Source organism: Lepisma saccharinum, chromosome 26, assembly GCF_977018435.1.
Source record: "Lepisma saccharinum chromosome 26, izLepSacc3.1, whole genome shotgun sequence".
Lineage (NCBI taxonomy): Eukaryota > Metazoa > Arthropoda > Insecta > Zygentoma > Lepismatidae > Lepisma > Lepisma saccharinum.
Window position 1 is genome coordinate 26,331,459 of NC_139254.1, and position 23,959 is coordinate 26,355,417.

A 23,959-nucleotide genomic window follows, 5' to 3' on the forward strand; every position below is an offset into this window, starting at 1 on the left:
TCGTTTACAAGTTCTATGTAGTTTTGTTTGTGAGCCATGGCTTCTCACATATGTGTGAATAGCAGTGGAGTATGATGAGTTCAAGATGTAGGCTATCTCCCCTCACTGTGGTGTTTGAATTGAGAAAAGAAATGCTGAAGGAGTTGCTGTTCCCCGTTTGTATTAAAAATTGAAGTAAGCAATCACATAATAACAATAATAATAACAGATCAAAGAAAGGAATAAAATATATATGTTTAATGGAATGAGTAAATATGGAGGACAACATGAGAAATTATAATTATTGATATGAAATTGCCTACCCGGCAAAGTCAACACGGAATATGAAAATCTTCATTGTAATATTTAAGGCTGTGTTTTAATTTGCTGTGTTCGTACACAGATTTTAATACTTCAATTTTCTCAAGTCAAATTGACATTTTAAATTATTTTGTATGTTGAAAGAAAAGAATAGTTATCATATTTCAAAGAAACTGAGGCTAACATGCCAGCTCATAATATTCGTTGGTTCCTTTTCACCTAAAATTATCTAGGCTTCGCAGATAGTCTAGCTAGCCTACAATATACACCCCTGGTGAATAGGTAGCTCCCTAATATAGAGGCTTGCTATGAGGATAGATCAACAAAGAGTGAGATTGATTTTTTTGGCTGATCAACAAAGAGTGAGACTGATTTATTTTGCAAAGCGTCCTTTATCATTACATGTTTGTAATGTGCATATTGGACAAGAGTGAGGTTTTATACATAATACCCAGTGATGACATTACCACCAGATCCTTTGTTTGGCATTAACACCCTTTGTTCTACACACTGCATGCATTATGCATAGCATACAATGGATGTGAAGAGTAGTATGCAACAATCAAGTAGACACATGTCGTGAGGTGTTGTGTCTCTTTGACGATGGAGGTGATGCTTTTCTGGAATCAGTTATCACCAGTGGCGAGTTGTGGGTGCACAACAACCCAGAAGGGCAAACAAGCCAGTACAGTATGGAAATTGCCAGGGTCTTCAATACCGAAAAAGGCGAAAATTGTTCCGTATACAGGTAAGGTGATGGTGATCACTTTCTTTGACTGTACGGAAATGGTGTACCAGTGCTGTTCCCCCACACATTACCATTACAGCAATTTGCTTCCAGATTAGTAGTTTCCATGTTGTACTACAAAAAATCCAATAGATTTTTTTTAACAATTTATCGTCTTTGGGGCACAAAATAACCATGAAGGGGGCAAAACACCTGGACCATATTTCTTATGTTTAATGTGCAGTGCTCAGTAAGTCCGACAACTGTTAAACATATGAGGTGTCTGGCCCCCCTTTTTCTATAAGCTCCCAAACATGGAAAATTTGAAAAAGTACAAAGTTTGACACTCTGTATCCCCAAATGGGGGATGGACGAAAAATCTGAAATTTGCACTACAGTGAGAATTCTTCAGGCTCAACATAATATTAAAATTTCGTGAAGGTGTTTTTCTGAATAAGAAAAATATTTAAGATTAAATATACCCAAAAATAGCACCTTGACCATACTAAATGAAGCACGTGTGGAAATGGAAAATGAAGAAATTGCAAGACAAAAGATAGCTATAAATAAATTTCAAACATAGACTTATTAAAAATGTGTATTAAATATGAAACTATGTATTATATGTAGATACAGGACCTGGGCTAAGCGACACATCACCTGATAGCAATACGTGGTCTGTTAGAAAAGTAATGAGACTGGCAACATTGTGCACGAACCGGCAATGCTGCTGCCCCCACCTTCACACGGCAGGTAGGTGAACGCTTGCCATTGACTCAGTACAAGTTTCAACTTGCTACAGTTGCTACACGATTGTTGAGAGTGTCTGACGTGAAATTGTGTTTGTGAGGTGCGTTACAAAAATGGACTGGCAAAACTTTGAACAACGTTGTGCCATCAAGTTTTGTGTTAAGCTTGGCGAATCCGCTACTGTGACTTATGAAAAGTTACAAAGGGCTTATGGAGAACATGCACTATCTAAGGCACAAGTGTTCAGATGGCACAAGTTCTTTTTAGAAGGCCGAGAACAAGTGGAAGATGAACCTTGTGCGGGAAGACCTTGAACCTCAAAAACGGATGACAATGTGGAAAGAGTGAGGTCAGATCGTTGATTGACAGTGAGAATGATCAGTAGTGAGTTAAATTTGAATGTGTGTACCGAATGAAGTCCTTGCAAGACTCAGGAAAAGGGTTGCACGTGTGCGACCAGGCATTGCACGCACTTGGATGCTGCACCACGACAATGCAGCATGTCACATGGCAGTCTCCATCAATGATTTTTTGGCAAAAAAAAGCATTCCTGTGGTTCCTCAGTCTTCTTATTCACCGGATCTCAGTCCCTGTGACTTTTTTTTTATTCCCCTTGCTCAAAAACCACTTGAAAGGACGCCATTTTGATACTTTGGATAATATCCAGAAGAGCGTAACCGACGAGCTAAAAGGTATTCCAGCAGAAGCCTTCCAGCACTGCTACAAACAATGGAAACAACTCCTCCATCACTGTGTAGCTACCCTAAGGAACTATTTTGAAGGGGATAACCTTGATTTGTAAAAATAATAAAATTCGTCGTTTACAGAAAATCAGTCTCATTACTTTTCTAACACACCATGTATAACACAGAGTATGTGCCTAAAGGACGCACATCTTCCATCACTGGGACTGGAAAACCAGGAGCTGTTGTTCGCGAAGGTGACTTGGGTGGCAAAGAAGTAATAATGAAAACAAGTTACATCCAGAGTGTATTAAAGACTCAGGAATAAATCGTGACTTTCTAAATATAGTATCCAAAGCAGGCCTATCTCAAGTCAACCCCTTCTCTACCCAGAAAGACTGGTTTCTAGACCTTATCTTTGGGAACTCAATGGAAACCCACCTGAGCGTGTCACTGGAGGAATCCGCAGTTCCCTCTGACCATGTAGCAGTACAATGCAGTGTTGCCATATCTCGTGTCACCAAGGCTGCTAACATTAAAAGTGGTCACTTGTATGCTTGGCATAAAGCAAGTATTTCTGAGATCAAAAGCCTACTTGAACTCATGCCGTGGGACATTATGCAGCTGACAGATTACATTGACGAAATGTGTGAAACCTTCTATGAATTGTTATTCTCAGTGTCTAAAGAAAGTCTGATCCTGGATATCAAATACAAATTCATATGTTTTTTTAAAAAAATGGACATTAATATTTTACATCATGGTCATTCTTATAAACATTAAACATTAATTACTAATTTATGTAACTGTTGTCGTACTAGCATTTACATCATTATACAAGGGTGAGTCAAATAAAAAACCTTAAAAGTGCTGTAAGATAATATGTATTCAGTGGAAGTGAAACAAATGGTTATCATTTTTCTACATAATCCCCTCCACGTTGAATGTAAGTTTCCCATCATTTACAAAGTGTTTGTATGCCCCGGAAAAAAAAAGTTCTTTGGTTGGTTGCGTAACCACATATGCACCATCTTTCTTTCACCTCATTATCAGAACGGAACTTCTGTCCTTCTAGGGCCACATTAATTGGTCCAAACAAGTGGTAATCACTTGGGGCTAAATCTGGGATGTAAGAAGGATGGGGTAGGCACTCAAAATCCAAGTCGTTAATTGTCTCAATAGTCATTCGTGCAGTATGTGGCTTAGCATTGTCATGCAGCAGTCCGCATCGCTTTGACCACGTCATGAATGTTGTTATGTGCTGAACCATGACTAATACCTATAATGGCAGATATTTCATCCACAGTCACTCAGCAATTATCCCGTAGAATGGCCTCAATAGCCTCTATATTCTCCGGCATCACAACTCAATGTGCTTGGCCTGGGCAAGGAGCATCTGCAACAAATATCACACTACTTCTGAATTTCCTACTTCACTCATATACCTGTTGCTGTGACACACAAGCTTCACCTTACTGTGTCTTCATTCCACAATCAATATCCATAGGTTTAATACCCTCACTCGTCAAAAATCTGTTCACAGAACGCTGTTCTTCCTTGGTGCATGTTGTTAGTAGGGCAGCCATCTTGTAACTGCTCCTACAATGACGACTGGTCACCAACACTCTTCTACCACATATTGGAGAGAAAGTAAAGTACAAGCAACATAACCACAAAATCTCATCACAATAGCAAAAATATTAAACATTTTATGACACTTTTAAGGTTTTCTTTGGACTCCTCCTCGTATTTATCACATAAAAGAATATTACACATATGTTTCACTATGAGCACTTTATCATTTGTTTAGTAATGAAGTAAGTCCTATGTTAATTAATTTTAATCATAAGTATTCTGCTATATATATATATTTGTCATAATAAACTCTATAGTACAAAGATGTATTAAATTATAAGTTGCCAAAATATCACCCGAGAATGCAACGGGAGCCTGTTAGACTAGATTGTGTAATGGTAAACCTGTGGCATGGTAATTGAAGGTCTCAGGTTTGATCCTCGGTGGAGACATTGAACAGTGGTTCGAATTCCACTCCACACTTTAAGTTCATTCCCGACTAGCCTCTCTGAACATAAAGTCAACTTCCAACAAAATTTTGAAAACACAAAGTCATATATTTCGCTGGCAGGGGCCCATTGTCTGCTCCATGCAACTGTACACTTAGGTAAAAGTTAGCAGTCTTTCATTTTGTATTGACAAAATAATTAAGATTGCACGAGCTAGTAATAAAGAGAGTAATAAAGTTGAAATTTAAATATTTTCTGCTTACCAATTATAGATTTATTATATTCGATTCCAACTTGCGTTATGTAAGGACATTGTTAAATCCTCTAGTGCTTTCCATATGTAATGTTTCTGCACACGAGACCTAAATATATATGAAATATATCTCAGAATTGTAGGTGTGCGTACATTTGTGGGTAAGCCAGAAGAGGGCATGTGTTAAACAATTGTATTACAAAAGAGATCCTGATGAGATCCTTAAAAAATCTAAAACTAAACAGAGAAATCTTTTCATATCCCAAATTATATGTAAAAAATACCAAGGTGACATGCTGTAGTGCAGTTGAATCACAAGTCTACCTCTGAAATGCTATACAATGCCCAAATCATGCCTAATAAATATCCAGATTAGGTCCAGTTCTAGTCCAGAATATGTGGTTTCTTATTTACAGCATATCTGAACCAAATTTAAGCAACCAGATGAGGTCTTGTTCATGTATGAAATGAATCCAAACCCATAAATATCGAAAAATCAACCCAAAAAATGTCTGTTATATATCCAAAAATGCATTCAATGGATATTTTTTAGGCTACATATGGATATCAAAAAAGCATCCAATGGTTTTCCACCACAGAACTTTGACACGAATATTCAAGATACGTCTAATGCTTTTGAACATTTTAAAAATATTATTATTATTATTTATTTTTTCAGCACAGGATACATTTCCCAATTATGTTGAACATAATACACTGTGAATAAATAACAAAAGAGAAAAAAAATAAATGACAATATGAACGTCTATGTACCCAACATTTACATCAATTTATGAACTTATTGTTGTGATTATCTTTTTTTCAGCACACTACATGAGTTTGTGAACATATCGAAGTCTACAGTTTTTAATAGTTCTTTCACCACGTCCTGCATGTGCACTGCAGGTGAAAACCTATGTGTGTTGACCCTTGACCTCTCCGTGTAGAATAATTTTCGGTTTCTTGCACTGTGTCGGCCTACATTAAAGTTTATACTTTCTAACAGTGAAGAACACTCACAGCCATGATTAATCAATTTCTGTAAGAAAATGACGTCACTGATGACTCTTCTGTTGAACAAAGTTTCCAGACCAAAATGCTTGCAATAAAGATAAGTAATGAGTAACCTTTATGTAACTTATGGCCATAAGTAAATGTTTGTCGGGATCTGTTACCTTTTGTCATCACTTATGTGGGACACTTCCTCACACACACTGTTCCTACTTTAGATTGAGGGGGTGGTTGTGCTCCGATGTTGGAGGGGATAAAGGGGGCACTGGTCATGGCTCCAGGTCCCGGATTCCTTTAACTTTGCCTAGGCTGGCTGATGTTCTGGCGACATGGTGTGATTTGTTTTAATTATTGTTCAGTAAACACACAGAAGTAGTCAAATTTACACAAGCTCAAAACACAGTTCATCTCACTGCACAGTGCTATCATCTGTCCACCGATCACACTTCACCTACTTTGGTGGCTGATGTTCCTGTACGCACATACACAGAGTTTTTCAGACCTTCTCACACACACCCTCACTGACATCACCTCTATCTCCTTGTGTCCTGTCTTTCCCCAAAGACGCCAAAACGTCCACTGTGTCTTTGCAATGTTGCCGGTTTTTTGTAGCCTTGTCCAGTAGCTCTAACACACACACACACTAATACACACAAAAAGAGAAGAAGAAACAACAATAAGAACACCCAAGCCAGTGTGATTGCCCCGAGGATGCGGTTCTCCCTCTCACCATGCCAAGCAAGGGACTGGGTGCGACTTTGAGGAAAAAAGCAAATCCTACAAACTTCTGAATGATACAAGAAAACAAAAAGCCAAAAAAATGTAATAATAAAAGAAATAGGCTGGCACTACAATTTATAGGTTATACGTATTTGCCCTGCATGTGACATAAATACTGGTGTTAACATTCACCTACCTATTGAAAAATTATGAAATGATTCAAAGAACTAAAGAACAGCTTCATTTAAATGCATAAATACATTGCTCAGCCTGTAATTCTAGATAAATTATGATTGTTCTGTTAATATAAACATTATTAATAGTCTATTCATGGCCATGGGGGAAGGGGGTGGTTGTAGGGGTCCAAGACACTCTCCAATTATGAAGAAGGTAATGTGGAATACTGTATTCCACATTACCCCCTACTTTCATTTAGTTTACATTTAGCACTTTATTCAATAATGTTGTTTTCTTCAAAAGCACATTAATTATTTCAAATATTCTGAGAGTGTTTTTAAAAAATGGATGTGTATTGTATTTTTTGGTTGAAATTTCATATCAAAATGTGCAAAATTAAAGTAATTACAGTTAAAAACAAAAAGGGTATTCCAAATTTGCCTCCTCTACTCTGTTGGTATTTAATTTCAACATCTAATGTGTAATGAATCAAATAACTTTACATATTTATATTAAGGTCACCTATGTTATCATTCTTTAATACAAACAAACAGCAAAAAGAAATATGTCAGTAAAAGTAAAAACAGTATTCTAAAAAAAAAAAAGTAAAATTCTTTTCCTTACTTTCGGCATTGCATCCATGAACTTTTCTTACAAATAAGTCACCGTCAGAGTCCCTTATTCCCTTAACCACTACTTGAAGTTCCTGGTTTCTATAGTCCGACAAGTTTGTTACAAGTCGCTCATGGTGCCATTTTTCTTCCTGCATGAGATTATCTTATTAGAATTTGCATTAAATATCAGCACACTTGTGTATAATAAATTTTCCAATGAATGCATTTAAATTTACAAAAAGAAAGTAGTTACAGGCACAAGAACAACCATTAATAATCTAGCAGTTAATTATTTCTAGATATTATATATTTTATACTTATTTTGGTTTTCTTGGAATCCAGGAAAATACACGTAAAGTTAAATACAAATTTTCGGAATATTAAAATTCTTTGTAATTGTCCATGTCCAGAATTACTGGGTGTTTCAATAAATCTCATATAATTTTGTAATGTAATAACGTCACCCACTCCTGCAAATTTCTACTGCTTTCAGTAGACAAATTTTACTGTTTTCAAATGCCTTCTACTGTGTACTGTGAAATGTACTGAAATCATATTGTAAATCTACTGTACAGCTACTGTACTCTACAGTAGGACTACTGTACTGTGCAGTAGGGCTACTGTACTGAAAAAACAATGTGAATAATAATGCATAATACTTGTTACAATATATTATAAAATCATTTATTGACTCCAAGAAAATACAAATCAATTCTTGACACTATATTTTCAGTGATTTTGAAGTGAATTGGAAAAACAGTACATGAACTGAATTTCTACTGTTTATCTAATGAATACTACTGAAGTCAGATATATCTTAATGAATATGTTACTACAATTCTTTCTTAAGAAATAACTCGACCTTAAAGCAGCTAGCAGATTGAATACATGATCATATCAGTTATTTTTTTATTCAGCATGGAATTTCCATGGTTATTATTATATCTGTGTAATGCAATTGCAGAAAGGATCCATTTTTTGATCAACGTAATCAACAGTGTTTGCTTATTTTGATTTATCAAGCATTGAGGATCAGGTCTTCATTTAAACTATTTTTTTGCTGATTTCGTGTGAATATAGGAAGAACAATATGTCAACTTATGTATAAAAGAGTATGTTTTTCAATTTTCTACAAGTGCGTTAACCACAATGAAGCTTCTTCACACTTAAAAACGTGTTCACTTTATTTGATTTCCTTGTTGTGTGAACACATTCCTAAGTAGCAAGTTAAACATGCTTTAACATACAATTATTTTAGTTGTTTATATGATTTTTCCATTGCATTTTCAGTTGCATAGATAAGAAAATTTTCATTACTGATAAGATTACTGTTTTCAGACAGCAATATACTGAACACAATAAAATATGTTAGTTGTACAATTATATTACTGAAAACGTTAAGAGTACAGTTCATCTACTTAAGATAGAGGAAACAGTTGGACTACCAAAAACAGTAAAAAACATTAGCAGTACAGTTCATCTACTGAAAACAGCAGAAATAGTTGGGCTACTAAAAACAGTAGAAAACATTAGCAGTTCAGTTTGGCTACTGAAAACAGTACTCTACTAAATACAGTAGAAGACAATAAATAGCATTACAGTTCATCTACTGAAAACAGTAGATGTTTCAAAACACCCATTGATCTACTAAAAACAGTAGACAGAATTTTCAGTAGGGTATTCTCGTGCAAATGATTGAAAATTTAACATTAGGTGTAGAAACACCTCAAAAGTAAATGTGTAATGCGGTATGAAGACAACTTTGATACATGTCTTGTTATTAGTGTCGCGGTCAGATTTCACACACATGGCAAAATCAAAAGCATAATGTTCTCATTTGGGGCAAAGAAAATCCCAATTCCACACCCGGGCAACTGAAAGACTCATCAAAAGTGACTGTCTTCTGTGTGAAAGAGGTATTGATTGCATCTGCTAGTGTGATCACAAGAGGATATAGTTTTTTGATGAAGTCTCGTAAGTGTGACGTAGTGACATGAAAATACGCAACTCCACACTAACAATCATGAACTTGTGTCTTGACACACCAAGTTCTCATTCCCGCCATCAGGTGGCAATCCTGCCTGACAGCTCTAAGCGTACCTGCCGTCTGGTAGCATTCTGCAGAACTGCTTCTGTTGAGGATATAGTCGTAATTCTCAGCACACAGTTGGTGCCCAGAACTCACAGGAAAGACACTGTTACATAACAGCTGAAGTCGCTTTGCCCAGGCTGTGGTCAAGTACAGGTTGGCTTGTTCAACATGGACAGGAAGCGTGTGTAAGCTGCCATTACATGCGCATAGGATACTGTTGAACGTTGTACAAAAGACACACTTTCCCAACATGGTCAAATTGACTTATCATTTGTTTTTGCTCTGTAGTGAGTAGTCTGTGGAGAATGCTCTCCAAGAAAGTTGTATTGTACCAGGAATGTAGCAATGTACATCGCGTCGCGTTCGGTCGCGTTAGACACTAATAAAGTGTTAATTAACTGTTAGCACGTGTTGTTACTCCTTGTAATACCAAGTTACGGAAATATCTGCGTTGAGTTCAACAGGTTATGGGCCCAGATACGTTCCCACCGCGACCGTGAAATTTGGTAGTTTGTCGGAGTGCAACAGTAAGTGTTGTCGTTGTTTGGAGTACAACAGGAAGTGTCCTTTGTCTTCCTAACCGGACTGGTGAGAGTTTTACACTTTCGGAAGAAGCGTGTTTCGTTTGCTGCTGAAGATGGAGTTCAAGACAACAGTAGACAAGCTAGAAGGTGCAAAGAACTGGCCGAGATGGAAATGACAAGTGGAGCTGCTGTTACGACACCACGATGTCCTAAAAGTTGTGGATGGCACGTGTACTTCTCCACAGGAACTTGGTGCTGAGTGTACTACGGAAGATCGACGTAAGTATGAAGCAGAGTGTAAAACATTCCAGAAGGCGGACATTATGGCACAAATGATATTGGTGAATAGTATGGATGTTGCAAATTCGGAACTTACCAGCACGTGTGATACGTCTAAGGAAATTTGGAACAAACTAATGTCAGTATATGAACAAAGTTCAGCACAGCGTTTGGATCGATTGTCAGAGCAGTTCTTCAATCAATCCAAAGATGCAGCAGAAGACATTGCAACATACGTGTCCAAATTGCAGAGAAATTTTCGTGAAATGAATGACGAAATGGAACGTCTCACGAAGTCCAAGGTTCCAGAACTGCTTCTAATGAGTCGAATCATGTCTACCTTACCTAGTGAATATTTTGAATTCAAAAGTGTATGGGAATCAGTTCCAGTGGAAGAGCGTACTGTAGACAGGCTAACTGAACGACTTAGGCTAATTGAAATGAGACTTCCCAACAAGAGTAGTGACACAACAGCTTTTGTGGTAAAAAGTGATGATTCGAAGAAACACAAGAAACATCCAGAAAAAGCGAAAAAGTGTTTTAAATGTCACAAGGTAGGCCATTTTGCCAAACAATGCAAGTTGGTGTTAAATAGATCTTCAACCAGTGGAAGTGACCGTGTTCCAGAAGGAGGAGCATTTGTGAGTTTTGAATCGAACTGTCCTGTTTCGGAAGTTTGGATTGCAGATACTGGAAGCACAGCACACATGACTAACCGGAAGGACTACTTTCTACAGTACCAAAAATTCACAGCACCAAAGGAATTACAGGTGGGAAATAAAGCCATCATATTAGCACATGGCAGTGGTATAGTGAATGTGGAAATGTTGGTCAATGGTAGGTGGGTGAAAAATCATCTTCGCGATGTGTGGTATGTGCCAAATATCAGTAAGAATTTATTTTCTGTGAATTCCACTACAAAAAGAGGTTTTCTATTCTGTGCAGACTCCATGAAGTGTTTACTAAAAAAGAATGGTAAGGTACATGCATGGGGAAGTGTTACTTTAAGTGGTTTGTACCAAATGCACATGCGTGCATTACCCCCCAAAAATCCTGCTGAAGTGTGCTTAGTGTCAGCTTCCGATACATTGCAGCTGTGGCATGAAAGGTTGGTACACCAAGGTAAGCAACATGTTCGGAAGTTTCTAGTGCAGCATGGAATTGATGTAAAAACTGATGATCAGTTTTGTGAAGGCTGTGTGGTTGGCAAGCAACATCGTAAAAGTTTTGGACAGCGAGTTACTCGTGCAGAAAAACCAGGTGAAAGAATCCATGCTGACGTGTGTGGACCAATGCAAACAAAATCATTGGGTGGTGCACTATATTTTGTTTGTTTCAAAGATGACTTTTCGAAATTCCGACGCGTGTTTTTTCTGAAACAAAAATCGGAAGTTGCTGCAAGACTAAAACAGTTTTTAGTTGAAGTCAGTGTTGCAGGTCATGTAGTAAAAGAATTGCTCACTGACTGTGGGAAGGAATTTGATAATGCGGAAGTGAAGGCTTTGTTGAAAGAAAAGGGGATCAATTTCAGAACCACCATGCCTTATACACCTGAACAGAATGGAGCTGCAGAACGTGAGAACAGAACATTGGTTGAATCTGGACGCTCAATGTTGCATTCAAAAGGTCTTCCATTGAAACTTTGGGCTGAAGCAGTGAATACTGCAACGTATGTTCTGAACAGAACTGGACCAACCACTGTAGAGAAAAAGACACCATATGAACTTTGGTATGGAAAAGACTTACCAAGTGTAGATCATTTGAAAGTGTTCGGAACAGAGTGTTTTGTTCATGTACCAAAGCAAAAGCGACAGAAATGGGACAAAAAGAGCATTAAGGGTCTTCTGATTGGTTACTGTGATGAAAAAGATGGTTACCGCATCTGGAATCAGAAAACTGATAAAGTGTTGCTCAGTCGTGATGTTATTTTTTGCACGGAAACAATTTTGCCAGTAAAAGAATCTTTTGAAATTGTTTCACCAGAAAAATCAGTAATGTTTGAATCTACTGTGGAAGAACCTGATAGCCCTGGTAGTGAGTCTGCAAACTACGATGATACAGGAAACAGATGCATCACAGGAGATGTAACTGGGGGAAGTGAACCACGTTATGAATTGCGAGATCGTCAAAGGGTGCAGAAACCAGTGTGGCAAGATGGTTATGTGTTACAGGTAGATTGCTTAGAACCGAGCTCATATAAAGATGACATGTCATCAAGAAATGCTGCAGAGTGGAAATTAGCAATGGAAGATGAAATGCAGTCTTTGGCTAAGAACCATACTTGGATACTAGTTGAACCTCCAAGCAATAAGAAAGTTATTGATAATCGGTGGGTTCTAAAAGTAAAGACCAAAGCAGATGGCAGTATCTACAGATTTAAAGCAAGACTGGTAGCAAAGGGTTATCTACAGAAGAGTGGGATTGATTACGATGAAACCTTTAGTCCAGTGGCTCGATTTGATACTGTACGAACTGTGCTGAGTGTTGCAGCTTGTGAAGGGTTGAAGTTAGCTCAATTTGATGTGAAAACAGCTTTTCTTTATGGTGAACTTGATGAGGAAATCTATATGTGTCAACCTGAAGGGTTTGATGATGGGACTGGTCGTGTGTGTAAGCTAAAAAGGAGTCTTTATGGACTGAAGCACGCACCTCGTTGCTGGAATAGACGATTTGTCAATTTCATGTCGAAGCATGGTTTTACATGCAGCAAAGCTGATCCCAGTATGTTCATTCGTAAGAAAAATGGAAAGAAAATGATCGTAGCCATCTATGTGGATGATGGTTTGGTTGCTGGCAATGATATTGAAGATATCAACAGTTTTCTCGGAACTCTAAAAGAAGAATTTGAAATTGTGGTTGGGTCATTAGATTGTTTCTTGGGCATACAAATAACACAAAAGGAAGATGGTTCTATTTTTGTATGTCAAGAAAACTATACAAAGAAAATTCTTGAGAAATTTCGCATGAGTGAAGCAAATGCTGTGTCAACACCTGCTGAAAAGGGAAGTGTAAATGCAGGGGAAGAAAACGCACAGCAGTTAGTAGACACTAGTGTGCCTTACAGAGAAGCAGTTGGCAGCTTGATGTATCTGGCTACAGTCACTAGGCCAGATATCTCCTATGCTGTTGGATTAGTGTCGCAAGCATTGGACAGTCCAAGACTATCTGATTGGCAAGCAGTGAAACGAATTTTCAAGTATCTACGAGGAACCACTGCTTATGGAATATGCTACAATTCAAATCATAATCCTGGGATCCTGGAAGCCTTCAGTGATGCAGATTATGGTGGAGATCCAACAACAAGACGCTCAACAACTGGAGTTCTATGCAAGTATGCAGGTGGAGCGATATCTTGGATGAGCCGGAAGCAGAAATCTGTTGCTCTATCAACAACAGAGGCTGAATTTGTGGCAGCCAGCGAGGGAGCGAAGGAAGTGATATGGCTAACAAGACTATTGGATGAGATCACTCATCTTACAGGAATGCCCACACTGCTGGTGGACAATGCTAGTGCTATTAAGTTAGTAAAAAATCCTGAATTTCATAAACGCTCAAAACATATTGCAGTGCGTTATTATTTTGTAAGAGAAAAGTTTCAGGAAAAAATGTTAAATGTGGAACACATTGATGCTGAAAGTCAGGTAGCAGACATTCTCACGAAACCATTAGCGAAAGTTAGGTTTGCTAAATTATGTGGCTTAATGGGAGTGGGAAATTAAAAGTAGTGTACTTATTGTTATGTTAAAGGGTAGCAATGTTTTTTTGTAAAGGGAAGCTTGTGAAAGTTGTTTTTGAGGGGAAGTGTTGAACGTTGTACAAAAGACACACTTTCCCAACATGGTCAAATTGACTTATCATTTGTTTTTGCTCTGTAGTGAGTAGTCTGTGGAGAATGCTCTCCAAGAAAGTTGTATTGTACCAGGAATGTAGCAATGTACATCGCGTCGCGTTCGGTCGCGTTAGACACTAATAAAGTGTTAATTAACTGTTAGCACGTGTTGTTACTCCTTGTAATACCAAGTTACGGAAATATCTGCGTTGAGTTCAACAGATACCATGTGGTTTGTAAACTTTTTGACTTAGAAAGAAGTGATAATATGCCAACGATCTTTAGTTACCAAGTGCATTTAACATTTCAAGGTACGTAGACCCAACCAGTGGCACAAGAATGAATTTATAATATGTTTAAAATCAGTACTTTCCTTTCGACATATCATTGATACCTCATGTGACCTTGCTATCAATGCCAGACATAATTATTAATGTACATTAGCACGAAAGCAATTGCATTTTGATTGTGATTATTTAATGAACAACCTCTCTTCGTGAATTTCAAAAATTATTTCATGAACTTGGAACTATATTATTGCTTACGTAACAGAGGTTTGCCCAAGGCAAACAAACTTCGAGATTTATTCTTTTCACGCATTTGATGTACGTATTTTGTGGCTCCCCCCCCCAAAAAAAAACTAATTTAATTCTGAGACGTATTGTAAATGTAGGTCACATACATATCTGTAATATTACAGCGTAGAATAAAATGCGAAAACTGAAGTAAGTTTAACGTAAATCAATTCACCCTTTGTTTAACATACACGTTAACTAACCATTACAACTCCTTATTGTAGCATCAATTATTCATATTTTGTGTGTTGTTACAAAGCACTAGTTATTGCTTATGTAAGCTATCAAAAACCTGTTCGTTTAAAAATGAAGTTTACAGTGTGCACGTTTTAACCCATCCGCTTACCTAGTCGTCGAATCGACGGCCTGACTGGATCTTTTCTTCCTGTACCTAGTTGTCGAATCGACGGGTTCCTGATTTTCATCACGTAGTTCCTTTTTCATTCAATAGATGGCAGAGGTTGTATGATCTTTCAAATCTATGACGTATATGTTTGTGCTGCTAAGTTTTTCATACCATTTCAAGCGTGTTTTGTTCAGTAATTTCTCATGTAAACAAACCTTCAATTGTTACATCTTGCAAACATGTTGCTTAAGAATGTTGTAGATGATTCTGCAATTGAAAAGTTGCTTTTCGATAGCGATGAAGAGGAAAATGTGGATTTTGGAACGGGAGATGAACACGGGGGTTTATTTTATGTTATTGAAATTGAAGAATGTAATGAAAGTGAGGAAGAGGTGGCTGTGGCAGGAAAAATATAAAAGGTTGAGGAATGGAAATGGAATGCAAAGATGTGTGTGATCAAATTTATTAGGTGAGTTTCTAATTATCTTTCAAGTAAACTGCATATGTGCATACTTATTACTATACTTCCACTTCAATATATAAAATTTTCACTTAAATTGCTTGGATAGTTTAAACAATATTTGACATCTTGTCTTGCTGTGCAACCTTCACGGGAGATAGCCAAATTTAAATGGTATTTCATGGCAAAAAAAAATGGCATTTAAATGGTAAGCGGATAGGTTAAATAATAATTAGTAGTTAAACATGCTTATTGAAACTGATCGTTTGTGCAATGCATGAATGTTTATTATAATTTACTGAACCTATGCTCTTAATGTAACACAGGAAAACTTTAAATGTTATTGAGAATACTTTGCCTCGCGGGACGAGCTTTATTGTTAATGGTTGAATGAATGCAATCGTGCATATAAATTTGTTACCATATTAGAATGCGTTTATTTGTGATATGAAAAATTGCGGTAGAAAATGCAAGCCTGTTGAGTACGCATGTGAAATGAGGTCTTTATGCAATTATGCGAACATGTTGTACAGTTACTTATATAAAAATGAATAAAACAGGTCATGTTATTTACGAACTTGTCTTAAATTATTGAATAAGCTACCTTTTTTAACTGTAATCAGGAAATGCTGGTTCTGAATACATGCCACTTTAATAGTATTAGCAACAGAATACGAGTAGTGCATGCAAATGATTAGCATTTAAGATATAATAGTGAATATAAGTGTACCTTGCATTATTGGAAGGATTGTTGAGCAAAAATTAAGATTACAAGCAGGCACAATTGTAAGCAGGTGTTAATGCATGTACAATAAAGGGACAATTAACAATTGTGGGAACAGATTAGTTGATTTTTGCTAGTTCACAAGAAATTGCAACATTAGTTAACAGAACCTTAGGCATATTCCATTCGGTCCCTAAACAAAAAAGGGCTTGCTTCTTTCTTGCATGCATGAATGAACCTTGCAATACTGTCGAGGTAGCCTGCATCGTAAGAACAAAGCATAAAACATACGATTGTGCGTGTTTGTTTTGGTTTTCTCTGTACATTGTTGACTGTTAACATCTTTATTTCCGACTGCACGCTTCCCATAAACCATTGTCGGTAAGTTCAACATATTGGAACCATGTCACGTCACACGTAGAAACACCTCAAAAGTCAATGTGTAATGTGGTATGAAGACAACTTTGTTTTTAGTGTCACGGCCACATTTCACACACATGGCAAAATCAAAAGCATAATGTTCTCATTTGGGGCAAAGAAAATCCCCATTCCACACCCGGGCAACTGAGAGACTCATCAAAAGTGACTGTCTTCTGTGTGAAAGAGGTATTGATTACATCTGCTAGTGTGATCACAAGAGGATATATTTTTTTGATGAAGTCTGGTATATCATTGTTTTCACAAGATATATTGTTTTTTAGAGTTGTTGTTATGGATTTTGTTTCATCTGGAGTGATGGAGGTAATAAATAAATTTTTAAGGGGGGGACTCATATTTCTTTCATTGTTGTTTTGTGTGTGAATTTGGGATAGAAAGATTTTCTCCATGGAATGCCAATGTCATTAAGACAATGAGAAAATACATATATATTGTGTTTCAAAGTCCTTTCCCGATTTTCAAGTTTGGCTGTGTAGCATCAAATCCACATCCAAGGGATGAAAGCATGCCAACAAGTAGGGAAAATATACAAGTTTGTTTCGTGGCAGATGCTGTGGCTTAGTTATCTATTTCACCCCTAAGAGGCAGTAGTGTGCACACATGGCATTTTCAGGTAAACAGAAAATTGTTTGTGTTCTGGAATTTGCTAAAACCGAGTCAATTGTTACAGTGCAATGTGGTTATCTTACAGAACCACCAACAGAAAAAAACAGTTAACAAACTTGTATACAAAATTCAAGGAAACTGGCTGTTTGTTTGTCATAAAATTAACATGTAGGACAGGGACTCTGAGACTGAATACCAAAATGTCCTGAAGTCCTAAGGAATCAACACAATGCACAAGTTGATCAGAATTACAAATGTCTCATGTGAGTGGTGTATCCTTCTGAAAATACTTGTCTACAAAACATACTGGTTGCAGCTGGCACAGGCTCTCATTCCCTAACATCACAATCTCTATTACTAATTCTGTTCGAAATTGCAAGAACGTCTACAGAAGAATGTGTTCGCAGATAATATTGTGTTCAGTAATGAGGCATACTTTTATCTACCTGGCAAAGTTTATTTATTTATTTATTTATTGAAATTTCCAGTACAGCAGAAGCCATTTTAAACCAGAAAGAAACAACAGTAAAACAATAGCCTAAGATTAAAAACAAAAGAACGGATAACATAAAATAAACAAAAATAAAACAAGCCAAAAAAAGTACCAAGGTAAAAAGATCAGTTTCACAAAAGCATTACTTATGTACAATTTTTTCTATGTTGCTGATAAAAAATGAATATGAATTGAATATATCTATTTGGTTTGAGATTATATTGAACTGATTGGGTAGCCTATGGAATAGTGATCATTGTATGAGTGAGAGCCTGGGAGTTGTAGTGTGGAAAGTTTTCTTGCTCCGTGTTTTATATCTAGGCACTCTGAGTGAGAGTTCGTGGAGTGGGATGCTGCATCTTAAGTTTCCATTTATAATCTTATATAGCAATTTCATATCTGCAATGTATCTACGAGTTTCTGGAGTATTAATATGCAGTTTTACAAGCAGATTCCTCTTAGGCAGGTGTCTCAGGGCAGGCACTCTATATTGAATGATGGAGAGGAAAAAGCTGAGAACACTGTCGATCTTGGAGGTATGAGAATGGGCAGCCATGTTCCAGATTGGTGAACAATATTCTAGAATGGGGGACACAAATGTCTTGAAGTAAATGGAAAGTACTTTGAAGTTATTGATTTCGGTGAATCTGTAAAGTAGGCTTGCATACGCATTGCCTTTTTTGTGATGGTTGATATGTGATTATTGAAATTTAGTTTTGAATCTATGAGGATACCTAGATCTCGGTGTTGTGCTTCTTTTGCTAGAGGGAAGTTGGTGAGTGTATAATTACCTTCAAGAATGTTTTGTTTCAATGAAATTGTTATGTAAGAGCATTTAGAAGGGTTTGTGGACAGTTTCCATTGCTTACACCATTCAGAGAATCTGTTAATGTCATTTTGGAGAATTTGCATGTCTGATGGCATCATAATGTGCATATTTGGGGCATGCAAAATACTCGTGAAATAGTGGAACATATTTGTGATTCTCCAAGGGTTACTGTATTGTGCAGTTCCATATTGCAAAGTTTATGGACCATTTTTCTTTACCAAGCAACATGCTATCAGTATTTTTTACTTGGACATGTTACAGCAATGGCTAATGCCTCTGGTACAGGAGAACAGTGAAAACTTCATTTCACAACAGGATGAAGCTCCTCTGTATTTTCACTTGAAAGTTCAAGATTACCTGAATGCCAATTTACCTCAGCATTGAATTCGACGATGGCCATACAAAGACAATATTTCTTGCCTGGCCTCCCAGGTCACCTGACTTTTGTGTGTGGTTGTGTTAAAAATTGTGTTTGCATATCTTTACCAGAGCTTCAACAAAGAATCATGGCTGCAGTTGTTACCATCAACTTAGTGATGTATTCTCCCATGTTCTCTAGTTTACACCTTGTAAACAAACTTTCTTTTCATGTATATAGCATCAACTTTGATATGTTGTAACATGTGTGGCAGGAGCTAGATTACAGAATTAATGTCTGTTAAGTCACCAAAGGAGGACATATTAAAAATATGTAAGGTAGGTTAAAAACTTTGATATTTACTCTTTTCACTGACATGCTCTCATCACCATGGGTGACTACTAACTTCTGGACTACTAACTTCCAAAATACCAGAGTGACTTATGAACCCTCCTGCATAATGTTAGGTTGACATTCATTTTCTAAGAATAGCAATAGACTCCTTCCTTGTAAACATCCACATACTGTTAACCAATAGTGAAAATCTTCAAAAAATACTCTAGCTTCATCATGCAAAGGTTAGTATAGTGATCATTTCACAACACAGTAGAGAGAATAGACGCTTACATGCTGGAACTCAAACCATTTTCAGATGTTGCCAACTAAATAAAAGCAACATATTCAAGACATTTAGAATATTGATATAATATTCCATTGCAAGTTTATCCTATCAATTTGCTTAAAAGAATATAAATTTGCATGTAGCATAAGCAGAATATTAAAATATATATCATTTAACCTATAATCCATTTGTGACACACACATAATGCAAAACTAATTACACTTTCCTTACTATTTTTATTTAGGATAATTAGTCTCTGCAAACGTGCTGCATAGCATTTGGTGGACCTCACATGATACCAATTCTATGGAAAAATATTGGTTGGTATTGGTGGTTCACTTAAAACTGATAGGCTGATATCAATACATTTCTCAATGTGATAAAACTTTTTTAATACTTTAATGCATAATTGTATATCATGTTAACATTTCATTTCATAATTTATTCTATCATAATTTAACTTTTACTGTGAGTGTTCTTCATGAGGAAAGTACAATGCTATTTTTTTATGTATGCATTTTCCTTTTCTTGTAAAGTTAATATCTTACCACAATTTCTGTAGATAATACTTCAAAGATGTCTAAGGTTTCTCCATTTTCAAATTTCAGTTGTACCTGCATTGCACTCCTGCCAGTGCTTGCCATATAATAGCTTAAGGAAAGGCATAATTTGTTATGTGTTGGAACAATAGGTTTACTTTCTAGCGAACCTTCAGCATTGTTTAGATGGGCAGCATCATCTGCAAAGAGAGAGATAATTTTAAAAAAGGGAAACCAGAAGGATTTTTACTCAGGGAAGGGAGAAGAAGTGTAGGTATTGCATGTGGTTGGTGTCTTTGATGTAGATTGATGCTTTCAAATGACGTTCCTTAATGTGCACATCCACATCGAGGAAGGTGATTTGGTTGGTGGAGTGGGTCCAGGCAGTGGCGGTGTTTGAGGGAGATGTTGGGGCAGTTGCTCTCTCCTCACTTTTGGCCCCGCAGTATGCTTAACCTTATATATCATGGAAAAGTAAACTGTCCTTGCCCCCCTCCCCCCTAGTTTTGGAGCCCTTGTGCCACCACTGGGTTCATGTGATCTTGATGGAGCAGAAGTGGTTGAGTTGGTCCACGAATGTGGATAGGGATGGTTCTCCATATGTTCAGAGCATGAAGACGTTGTTAATAAGTCAGAGCCAGAGGAAGGGTTTGAGGGGTTTGGTCTCCAGGAATTCTTGTTTACATTTGCCCATGAAAAGGTTGGCATAGGTTGGGGCCATTCTGGTGCACCTGGCTGTATCTTGGATCTGTAGGAAATGCTCGTCTTCAAAGGTAAAATTGTTATACTAAAAGTGACAGTGAGATTTCATTTTTGAAAAATTATTATCTGGCCTCCACCATCTCCATAGCTATCCATCGCATATTTTTTATTGACTAAGACAGTGTTTTCATTATTGCACAAAATTATGCAAGGCAAGGAAACAATCCTTTTAAAAAATAGTGTGTTGAAAATATTGAAATGCAAACATGTTGTCTCTACTTAACATCTGTCTGTCACGGGAGACCCAGGTTTGATTCCTACGCTGGGTGATTTAACGATGGAATTTTTCCAGCCTTGTACCCACATGAAGCAGCTCTAGGGCTCACCCATCCTCGAATCAATAGGTATCTGGGGGCAACCCTGGGGGATAAAGACATCCAAAGCATGGTGCTGATCACATCACCTCCAAAATGGCTGAGATCGATTATGTGTGTAGGGCCCTATCCCCTAAATGTGCCTTCATGGCATGGTACTTCCAGATGCATGAAGATCTTTACCTTTATCTTTTACTGAAAGTCTGTCTTTGGTATTGTAGTGATAAAAAATTATAATTAAATTATTTTGCTTCTCTATAACTTTCTTCACTTCACTGTCATGCATTCTTCCATTGTTCTCTTCTTCCATTGCTGTTTTCACTCCTTCTAGCATAAACTCTAAATGTTGACTTCCACCATGTCTATTTACTCAAACAATGTTTAAGCAATCACCCTATTCTCATTCCGTACTTGTCTCGACTTCTCCAGTTTTGTATTCTTCTCTCGTATACTATTATATTCATAGTCTATTATCTTCAGCATTTTTCATTTTTTTGCTCCCTTTGCTTCTTTTCTTTAACAGTACACTGATCACTGCCATTTGTAAAAGCTCCTGTATGAAATTAACATGGTATACTTTGATCTCATACACCCAGTCCTGTCACAAATAGTCACAAGGTTTTGAATGATATAACAGAAGATGCTTTACAATATTGTAATTTCCCATGGATATATGCTACACAGATATATTGTGTACATAAAGCACTAATCATTGTTTGAAAACAGGACCTCCCCAATGGGGTAATCGTAACATTATTGCCTTGTAATCAAGGGGTCCCAGGTTTGATAGCCAGTTGAGGCACATGGCACAGACCCCACTTTAAACTGTAGGTCCACTACCGATTAGCCTTTCTGTTCATAAAGTGGACTTAAAACAACAATTCAATCAATCAATCATTGTTCAAAATGACCATCTTTAGCCTACACACATGCCTTAAATCTCTGTGGCTACTCATCAATTGCACTATGCCATGAATCAAGAGGGAAATCTATTTGTAATCTAGAGGGTTGAGGTCTGGACTGCCAGATTGTCAGTCTCAGAAGAAAATGATGTTGGGCACATTAGTCTGAAACACTGCTGGTTTATTTGTGCCTTGTGACCTTAGCAGTGGAAAATGCTAGCTGGGGAATGTTTGAGTCTTGAGGTTAGCTGGTGGAATGCCCAGCAAAAAGTTTGCTAGCTGGGGGAAAAGACATCCCCCTGCATCCCATTCCTCACTTCAAGCACTGTCTGTAATTACAAGGTTTCAATCCTAGGTCACTTCGTAACACATGAGTCATGGACAGTTTGGAAATGTTCAGTTCTTGGTCTATTAATGATTGCTTCCATACAGTATTTCTGATTTCACCAGTTGCACAGTCCTTGCATGTCCATCATCTGCCTGGGCCTGTCATTCACTGCTCAAGTGTCACTTAACTGGATAGTAAGATACATAAACTTCTTGGAGATTTGAAGCTTCTGGGGGATCTTGAAAACTTTACCTACTAACTTCCTGCCTTATGGGGTGTTATAACAGCCACACAGTTTTTGTAATCACCCCATTCCATCATGGAAGCTAAACACAAACATTATATCACTTCCCTGGCTCAACTAGTAATGACTCATATCTTGAAGAAAGCCTTGCTCAAGAAATGCTCTCATCACTGATAGGAAGAATGCCTTACCTTTAGTTGAATTGAAAAAAAATAACATCTCACTGGAAAGTCTTAATGGAGTAACAAAAAAAAAATAACAGTTGTGCAAACAAAGAAATACTGACTTTACTGGCATCTTTTAAAACTACTGACAAATTAGAGAGTAAGATGAAAAACTGACTTTTACTGACTATTTTCCATGCCTGTGTTTAAAGTAATTGTGAGAAGTATTGTGCGCTGAATAAATAAATAAATAATTAAATATGATGGTCATTCGGAAAGTAACTGCCATTTGGCTGTAAATAAAAAACCCACATAGATACAACAAATTTTTACTTTACATCTGAAAGATACAACTGTCCTCTATTTTTCAACATAGTCGCCATGTAATTCAAGCACTTGTCATAGCGTTTCACCAACATACCAATCCCTTCTGCATAAAACTCGGCCACCTGGGTATTCAACCAACCTGTCATAGGATTTTGAAAATCCTCATCGTCAGTGAAGTGCTGTGCCCCAAGCCACTTCTTCATGTAAGTGAACAGATGAAAATCAGAAGAAGCCAAGTCCAGGCTGTATGGGGGATGATTAAAAACATCCCATTTGAATTGGCGCAAAAGGTCTTGTGTTCGCGAGCGTGAGGGCGAACGTTGTAATGCATGAACACAACCCCAGATGTCAGCAGACCGTGACGATTGTTCTGGATGGCTCTTCTCAGTTTATGCAAAGTGTTACAGTAAACTTCAGAAGTGATTGTCGTACCACATTCACTATGAATGTCTGCTGGTTACAGATTATGTGCCCAAAGAAATCTTATCACTCCGCGTACCTTCATTTTGCGGGATTTCAATGGCAGCACACATTTTGTGACTTTATAACCAGCATACGCGTGGCACTACGATGCTCTCACTAGCATAGCTGGAAGCTTACAGTTGTACCTTTCAGATGTAAAGTAAAAATTTGTTGTATCTATGTGGATTTTTTTTATTTACAGCCAAACAGCGGTTACTTTCCTAATGACCCGTGTAATAATGTATCCGATGTGTCTTTTAGGAGAGAATGAACAAAGGAGAATGGCTATAAAATCTACTCAAAAGTCCCCTACCCCTCCCCATCAGAATATGATATTTCTATTGTTCCCAAAAATTTAATACTTGTTCTTCCTGCAGAAATTCCATGGCAATCTAAGACTAGCATTGATTATTCATAGGTGGATGTTGGAGCCAAGAATTTCATACTCAATTTTCCCACCAAAGTTTCTATGGCAATCTAAGA

The 23,959-nt window shown here is 37.2% G+C and overlaps 1 protein-coding gene across 1 annotated transcript in view; it reads right to left on the reverse strand.

Moving 5' to 3' along the window:
* The window catches only part of LOC145979600 (uncharacterized), a 279,253-nt gene that overhangs the window by 166,749 nt on the left and 88,545 nt on the right, over positions 1-23,959 (reverse strand). The window contains exons 11-12 of the mRNA XM_083112566.1: positions 19,983-20,173; positions 7,270-7,408 (exon numbers count right to left, since the gene is read on the reverse strand). Coding sequence (XP_082968692.1) covers positions 7,270-7,408; positions 19,983-20,173 — 330 coding nt within the window. The remainder of the gene's footprint in view (positions 1-7,269; positions 7,409-19,982; positions 20,174-23,959) is intronic.